Here is an 8,485-nt window from a genome sequence, read left to right as displayed (position 1 = left end):
TGTTACTGGGAGTTACTGGGAGGGGTTACTGGGAGCACTGGGATGTTACTGGGAGTTACTGGGAGGGGTTACTGGGAGCACTGGGATGTTACTGGGAGTTACTGGGAGGGGTTACTGGGAGCACTGGGATGTTACTGGAAGTTACTGGGAGTTACTGGGAGCACTGGGAGGGCCGGGCCCGCTGTCCCCTCCCCCCTCCCTCGCCCCGCCCCCGGTGACGTCACTCATTAATCAGCCATCGGTCATTAATTAATCAATGAATTAACGGCACTTTATTAATAATTACAGGCCCCGCCCCCTCCGGGGGGGTCACGGGGGGGTCAGGGGAAGGTCATGGGGTCACTGGGGGTCACTGAGGTCACTGCTGGTCACTCAGTGGTCACTGGGGGTCGGGGTGGTCAGTTGGTCAGTGGTGGTCACTCAGTGGTCACTCAGTGGTCACTGGGGGTCGGGGTGGTCACTTGGTCAGTGGTGGTCACTCAGTGGTCACTCAGTGGTCACTGGGGGTCGGGGTGGTCAGTTGGTCAGTGGTGGTCACTCAGTGGTCACTCAGTGGTCACTGGGGGTCGGGGTGGTCAGTTGGTCAGTGGTGGTCACTCAGTGGTCACTCAGTGGTCACTGGGGGTCGGGGTGGTCAGTTGGTCAGTGGTGGTCACTCGGTCACTCAGTGGTCACTGGGGGTCGGGGTGGTCAGTTGGTCAGTGGTGGTCACTCAGTGGTCACTGGTGGTCAGTGGTGGCCACTCAGTGGTCACTGGTGGTCAGTGGTGGTCACTCAGTGGTCACTGGGGGTCACAGGGGGGTCAGTGATGGTCAGCGAAAAGTAAGTGAGGGGTCACTGAGTGTTCAGTGAATGGTCACTCAGTGGTCACTCAGCGGTCAGTGTCCCCAAGGGGTTGGTCACTGTCACAGAGGGGTGGTCAGTTGGTCACTCGGCAGTCACTGAGTGGTCAGCGAGGGGCTCAGTGGAGTGAGTGACCACGGGGTGGCCAGCTGGTCACTCAGTGGTCACTCCTCCTCCTGCGGCCACCTGAGGCACCACTCCAGGGCATTGGGGGGGGTCAGTGAGTGGTCAGTGAGTGGACAGTGAATGGTCACTGAGTGGTCAGTGAGGGGTCAGTAAATGGTCACTGAGTGGTCAGTGAATGGTCAGCTAATGGTCAGTGTCCCCCAGGGGCTGGTCAGTGTTGCAGAGGGTTGGTCAGCGAGGTGGTCACTCAGCGGTCACTCGATGGTCAGTGGTCACTCAGTGGTCACTCCTCCCCCTGCGGCCACTTGAGGCACCACTCCAGGGCACTGGGGGTCAGCTAATGGTCACTGAGCAGTCACTGAGTGGTCAGTGAGGGGTCAGTGAGTGGTCAGTGAGTGGTCGGTGACTGGTCAGTGACTGGTCAGTCAGTGGTCAGTGAGTGGCCAGTGACTGGTCAGTGAGTGGTCAGTGACTGGTCAGTCAGTGGTCAGTGAGTGGCCGGTGACTGGTCATTGACTGGTCAGTCAGTGGTCAGTGAGTGGCCGGTGACTGGTCAGTGAGTGGTCAGTGACTGGTCAGCTAACGGTCAGTGTCCCCCAGGGGCTGGTCACTGTCACTGAGGGGGTGTCCATGGGGTGGTCACTCAGTGGTCACTCAGTGGTCACTCCTCCCCCTGCGGCCACCTGAGGCACCACTCCAGGGCATTGGGGGTCAGCTAATGGTCACTGAGCAGTCACTGAGTGGTCAGTGAGTGGTCAGTGAGTGGTCAGTGACTGGTCAGTGACCGGTCAGTCAGTGGTCAGTGAGTGGCCGGTGACTGATCAGTGACTGGTCAGTGACCGGTCAGTCAGTGGTCAGTGAGTGGTCGGTGACTGGTCAGTGAGTGGTCAGTGACTGGTCAGCTAATGGTCACTGAGCAGTCACTGAGTGGTCAGTGAGGGGTCAGTAAATGGTCAGTGTCCCCCAGGGGCTGGTCCCTGTCACTGAGGGGGTGTCCATGGGATGGTCACTCAGCGGTCACTCAGCGGTCACTCCTCCCCCTGCGGCCACCTGAGGCACCACTCCAGCGCGTTGCGGAACATTCTGAGCCAGGGCCCGTGTCCGGCCTTGGCCCGGCCGAGCTGTCCGGCGCTCCGGCCGGCCCAGGGGTTCTGCCAGCCGCGCACTGACCGCTCGGGGTGCGGCATGGCGGCCAGGTGCCGGCCGCAGGGCGAGGTCAGCGCGGCCACGCCGTGGCCGGAGCCGTTGGGGTTCAGGGGGGTAGCGCTGCGTGGGCGCCCCGCGGTCATCGGCGTAGCGCAGCACGGCCAGGCCGGACTGCACGCAGCGGTCAAGCAGGGACGGCGGGCGGGACTGGAAACGGCCTGGAAACCAGTAAAGACCAGTGAGGGACCGGTTAAAACCAGTGAGGGACCGGGAAAGACCAGCGAGGGACCAGTTAAAACCAGTTAGGGACCGGTAAAGACCAGTTAGGGACCAGTTAAAACCAGTTAGGGAACACTTAAACCAGTTAGGGACCGGGAAAGACCAGTGAGGGACTGGTTAAAACCAGTGAGGGACCGGTTAAAACCAGTTAGGGACCGGGAAAGACCAGTGAGGGACCAGTTAAAACCAGTTAGGGACCGGGAAAGACCCGTGAGGGACCGGTTAAAACCAGTTAGGGACCGGTAAAGACCAGTGAGGGACCGGTTAAAACCAGTTAGGGACTGGTAAAGACCAGTGAGGGACCAGTTAAAACCAGTTAGGGACCGGGAAAGACCAGTGAGGGACCGGTTAAAACCAGTTAGGGACTGGTAAAGACCAGTGAGGGACCAGTTAAAACCAGTTAGGGACCGGTAAAGACCAGTGAGGGACCGGTTAAAACCAGTTAGGGACCGGGAAAGACCAGTGAGGGACCGGTTAAAACCAGTTAGGAAACGCTTAAACCAGTTAGGGACCAGTAAAGACCAGTTAGAGACCAGTTAAAACCAGTTAGGGATCAGTAAAAACCAGTTAGGGACCGGTTAAAACCAGTTAGGGACCGGTAAAGACCAGTTAGGGACCAGTAAAGACCAGTGAGGGACCGGTTAAAACCAGTTAGGGAACACTTAAACCAGTTAGGGACCAGTTAAACCAGTTAGGGACTGCCTAAAACCAGTTAGGGACCAGTAAAGACCTGTAAAAACCAGTTAGGGACCAGTAAAGACCAGTTAGGGACCAGTAAAAACCAGTTAGGGACCAGTAAAGACCAGTGAGGGACTGGTTAAAACCAGTTAGGGACCGGTTAAAACCAGTTAGAGACCAGTTAAAGACCAGTTAGAAACCAGTTAGGGATCTGTTAAACCAGTTAGAGACCAGTTGGAGACCAGTTAGGGATCAGTAAAACCAGTTAGGGACCAGTTAAACCAGTGACAGACCAGTTTAGGGATCAGTTAAACCAGCCAGGGACCAGTTAGACGCCAGTTAGAAATCAGTTAGGAACCAGTAAAAACCAGTTAGAGACCAGTAAAGCCAGTTAGGAACCAGTTAGAGACCAGTTAGAGACCAGTTACACCAGTTAAACCAGTGACAGACCAGTTGAACACCAGTTAGGGATCAGTCAGAAAGCAGAGACCAGTTAAACCAGTTAGGGACCAGTTAAACCAGTTAGGGACCAGTTAAACCAGTTACAGACCAGTTAACCCAGTTACAGACCAGTTAACCCAGTTACAGACCAGTTAAACCAGTTAGAGACCAGTTAACCCAGTTACAGACCAGTTAAACCAGTTAGGGACCAGTTAAACCAGTTAGAGACCAGTTAAACCAGTTAAACCAGTAACGCACCAGTGACAGCCCAGTGCTCCCAGTCCCTCCCAGTTCCCTCCCAGTTCCCTCCCAGTATAAACCAGTATAAACCAGAGCTCCCAGTATAAACCAGCGCCCCAGTCCCTCCCAGTACAAACCAGTACAAACCAGTGCCCCAGTCCCTCCCAGTATAAACCAGTACAAACCAGTGCCCCAGTCCCCTCCCAGTACAAACCAGTACAAACCAGTGCCCCAGTCCCTCCCAGTATAAACCAGTACAAACCAGTGCCCCAGTCCCTCCCAGTACAAACCAGTACAAACCAGTGCCTCATTCCCTCCCAGTACAAACCAGTACAAACCAGTGCCCCAGTCCCTCCCAGTATAAACCAGTACAAACCAGTGCCCCAGTCCCTCCCAGTATAAACCAGTACAAACCAGTGCCCCAGTCCCTCCCAGTACAAACCAGTACAAACCAGTGCCCCAGTCCCTCCCAGTACAAACCAGTACAAACCAGTGCCCCAGTCCCTCCCAGTATAAACCAGTACAAACCAGTGCCCCAGTCCCTCCCAGTACAAACCAGTACAAACCAGTGCCCCAGTCCCTCCCAGTACAAACCAGTACAAACCAGTGCCCCAGTCCCTCCCAGTACAAACCAGTACAAACCAGTGCCCCAGTCCCTCCCAGTCCCTCCCAGTACAAACCAGTGCCCCAGTCCCCTCCCAGTACAAACCAGTACAAACCAGTGCCCCAGTCCCTCCCAGTATAAACCAGTACAAACCAGTGCCCCAGTCCCTCCCAGTATAAACCAGTACAAACCAGTGCCCCAGTCCCTCCCAGTATAAACCAGTACAAACCAGTGCCCCAGTATAAACCAGTACAAACCAGTGCACCATTCCCTCCCAGTATAAACCAGTACAAACCAGTGCTCCCAGTTTGTGATTCCCAGTCCCTCCCAGTCCCTCCCAGTCCCTCCCAGTCCAAACCAGTATAAACCAGTCCAAACCAGTCCCTCCCAGTATAAACCAGTCCCTCCCAGTCCAAACCAGTATAAACCAGTCCAAACCAGTTTACCTTCGCCGTGGGCCACCCACACTCCCAGCGTGGCTCCCTCCATGCCGCGCAGCATCAGGGCGGGGCCGGGCTCCACCCTCACCGCGACATATCGCGACTCGAACCGGCCCGACAGGTTCCGCTCCAGCGACAGCGCCCCCTGCGGGCCGGTCGCGACATCGCCTGCGACAGAGAGGGGGGAATGACGTCACCAGGGGGGCGGGGGCAGCCCCGGGAACGGCACCGCCCCCTGCGGGCCGGTCGCGACATCGCCTGCGACAGAGAGGGGGGAATGACGTCACCGGGGGGCGGGGACAGCCCCGGGAACGGCACCGCCCCCTGCGGGCCTGTCGCGACATCGCCTTGGTGGGTTTTCGGGGGATTTTTTGGGGGGGTTTTGGGTCATTTTCGGGGGGGTTTTTTGGGTCATTTTTGTGGGATTTTTTGGGGGTTTTTCTCCCCGTTTTTGGGTCATTTTTGGGTTTTTTGTGGGATTTTTTGGGGTTGTTTTCCCCCGTTTTTGGGTCATTTTTGGGTCATTTTTGTGGGATTTTTTGGGGTTTTTCCCCATTTTTGGGTCGTTTTTGGGGGTTTTGTGGGATTTTTTTTCCCCATTTTTGGGTCATTTTTGGGGTTTTTTGTGGGATTTTTTGGGTTTTTTTCCCCCGTTTTTGGGTCATTTTGGGGGTTTTTTGTGGGATTTTTTGGGTTTTTTTCCCCTGTTTTTGGGTCGTTTGGGGTTTTTTTTTTTTGTGGGATTTTTTCCCCCTGTTTTTGGGTCATTTTTGGGTCATTTTTGTGGGATTTTTTGGGGTTTTTTCCCCATTTTTGGGTCGTTTTTGGGGGTTTTGTGGGATTTTTTTCCCCCCTGTTTTTGGGTCGTTTTGGGGGTTTTTTTGGTGGGATTTTTTCCCCCCTGTTTTTGGGTCATTTTTGGGTCATTTTTGTGAGATTTTTTGGGGTTTCTTCCCCCGTTTTTGGGTCATTTTTGGGTTTTTTTGTGGGATTTTTTTAGGGCTTTTCCCCCCATTTTTGGGTCATTTTTGGGGTTTTTTGTGGGATTTTTTTGTTTTTTTTTCCCCCGGTTTTGGGTCATTTTGGGGGTTTTTGGGTTTTTTTGCAGGATTTTTTTACGTTTTTTCCCCCCATTTTTGGGTCATTTTTGGGGTTTTTTGTGGGATTTTTGGGGTTTTTCCCCCGGTTTTGTGTCATTTTTGGGTCATTTTTGTGGGATTTTTTGGGGGTTTTTTTCCCCATTTTTGGGTCATTTTTGTGGGATTTTTTTTTGTTTTTTCCCCCGTTTTTGGGTCATTTTTGGGGTTTTTGGTGGGATTTTTTGGGTTTTTCCCCCCGTTTTTGGGTCATTTTTGGGTCATTTTTGTGGGATTTTTTTTGTTTATTCCCCCCATTTTTGGGTCATTTTTGTGGGATTTTTTGGGGTTTTTTCCTCCATTTTTGGGTCATTTTGGGGGTTTTTTGTGGGATTTTTTGCGGTTTTTCCCCCCCGTTTTTGGGTCTTTTTTTGGGTCATTTTTGTGAGATTTTTGGGGGGTTTTCCCCCCATTTTTGGGTCATTTTTGTGGGATTTTTTTTTGGTTTTTTCCCCCATTTTTGGGTCATTTTGGGGGTTTTTTGTGGGATTTTTTGCGGTTTTTTCCCCCGTTTTTGGGTCTTTTTTTGGGTCATTTTTGTGGGATTTTTTTGGTTTTTTCCCCCGTTTTTGGGTCATTTTTTGGGTTTTTTGTGGGATTTTTGGGGGGGGTTTTCCCCATTTTTGGGTCATTTTTGTGGGATTTTTTTTGGTTTTTTTCCCCCCCATTTTTTGGGTCATTTTTGGGTCATTTTTGGGGTTTTTTGCGGGATTTTTTTAGGGTTTTTCCCCCCATTTTTGGGTCATTTTTGTGGGATTTTTTGGGGGTTTTTCCCCCATTTTTGGGTAATTTTTGGGTTTTTTTTGTGGGATTTTTTGGGTTTTTTTCCCCCGTTTTTGGGTCATTTTTGGGGTTTGGGGGGTTTTTTGTGGGATTTTTTTGTTTGTTTTTTTCCTCCATTTTTGGGTCATTTTTGGGGTTTTTTGTGGGATTTTTTGGGTTTTTTCCCCCGTTTTTGAGTTGTTTTTGGGTTTTTTGTGGGACTTTTTTCCCCCGTTTTTGGCTCGTTTTTGGGGTTTTGGGGGTTTCTGCGGGATTTTTTTAGGGTTTTTCCCCCCATTTTTGGGTCTTTTTGGGGTCATTTTTGTGGGATATTTTTTGTTTTTTCCCCCCATTTTTGGGTCATTTTTGTGGGATTTTTTTTTGTTTTTCCCCCATTTTTGGGTCATTTTTGGGTCATTTTTGTGGGATTTTTTTTTGGTTTTTTACCCCATTTTTGGGTCATTTTTGGGTCATTTTTTTGGGATTTTTTTGGTTTTTTTGTGGAGTTTTTTTCCCAGGTTTTCCCCCATCCCAGGTGCCGCCCTCAGGTGTGACGCCCTCACCTGGCAGCGTCCCCACCCAGCCCAGCAGCGCCATCAGCTGGCAGCCGTTGCACACGCCCAGGCTGAAGGTGTCCGGACGTTTCCGGAATTTTTCCAGCTCCTGACGGATTTTGGGATTGAAGAGGATGGAGGCGGCCCAGCCTGGAGGGGAAGGGAAAAAAACCGGGGTGAGAAACGGGGGAATTGGGAAAATCTGGGGAATGGGAAACGATGGGGGGAAATTGGGGGGAAAAAAAAAGAAATGGGGGAAATTTTAGGGTAAATTGAATTGAGGAAAAAAAAAGGGAAAATTGGGGAAAAGTTGGGAAAAAATTGGGAAAAAAAAAATTGGGTGACGGGGGATTCATGGGGGAAAAAATGGGGGAAACAATGGGGAATAAATTGGGGAGAATTGGGAAAAAGTGGGAGAATAATGAGGAAATAATGGGGAATAAATGGGGGGAAATTTGGGGAAAAAGTGGGAAAAAGTTGCAGGAAAAAAAAGGGAAAAAATGGGAGCGGAATGGGAAAAAATGGGGGAAAATTAGGGAAAAAAATGGAAAAAAATTGGGGGAAGGATTGAGGAAAACTGGGAAATTAATGGGGGATTATCGGGGAAAATGGGGAAAAATTGGGGGAAATGGGGGAAAATTGGGAGGAAGTTGGGGAAAAAATGGGGAAAAAAGGGAAAATTGAGAAGAAATTGAGGAAAAAAATTGAGGAAAAAAGTTGGGGGAAACGGGGGAATAATGGGGAATAAATTGGGAAAAATGGGGAAAAATGGGGGGAAAATGGGGAATAAATTGGGAAAAATGGGGAAAAATGGGGGAAAAATGGGGAATAAATTGGGAAAAATTGGGAAAAAAACTGGAAAAATGAGGAAATAATTGGGGAATAATGGGGGAATGGTGGGAAAAATTTGGGAAAAAAACTCGGGAAAAAATGGGGGGAAATTGGGGGGAAAAATTGGGGAAAATTTGGGGAAATAATGGGGGAATAATGGGTGGAAAACCCAGGAAATGGGGGAAATTGGGAATAATGGGGGGAAAATTGGGAAAATACTGGAAAGAAATCGGGGAAAAAAACGGGGAAAAATGAGGAAATAATGGGGAAGAAATTGGGAAAAATTTGGGGAAAAAAAGGGGGAAAACGGGGAAATTATTCAGAAAATAATGGGGGAATACGGGGGGAAACGGGGAAATAACGGGGAAAAAATGGGGGAAAAAATGGGGGATTTTTTTGGGATTT

General features: G+C 50.6%; 1 protein-coding gene across 1 annotated transcript; it reads right to left on the bottom strand.

The window, feature by feature from the left end:
- Positions 1–245: 245 nt before the first annotated feature.
- LOC136304196 (phosphoribosylformylglycinamidine synthase-like) lies at positions 246–7,399 on the bottom strand (the record flags this gene model as incomplete). Its single annotated transcript, XM_066207821.1, has 3 exons — positions 246–2,333; positions 4,804–4,965; positions 7,259–7,399. Coding segments are annotated over 3 exons (650 nt in total), but the record flags the coding sequence as incomplete, so codon positions are not given.
- Positions 7,400–8,485: the final 1,086 nt, after the last annotated feature.

The sequence above is a fragment of the Chamaea fasciata genome, unplaced genomic scaffold (genome assembly GCF_029207755.1).
Source record: "Chamaea fasciata isolate MVZ Bird 193981 ecotype frontalis unplaced genomic scaffold, bChaFas1.0.hap1 SCAF_57, whole genome shotgun sequence".
Taxonomy (NCBI): domain Eukaryota; kingdom Metazoa; phylum Chordata; class Aves; order Passeriformes; family Sylviidae; genus Chamaea; species Chamaea fasciata.
This window is presented reverse-complemented; position numbering and strand designations above follow the sequence as displayed.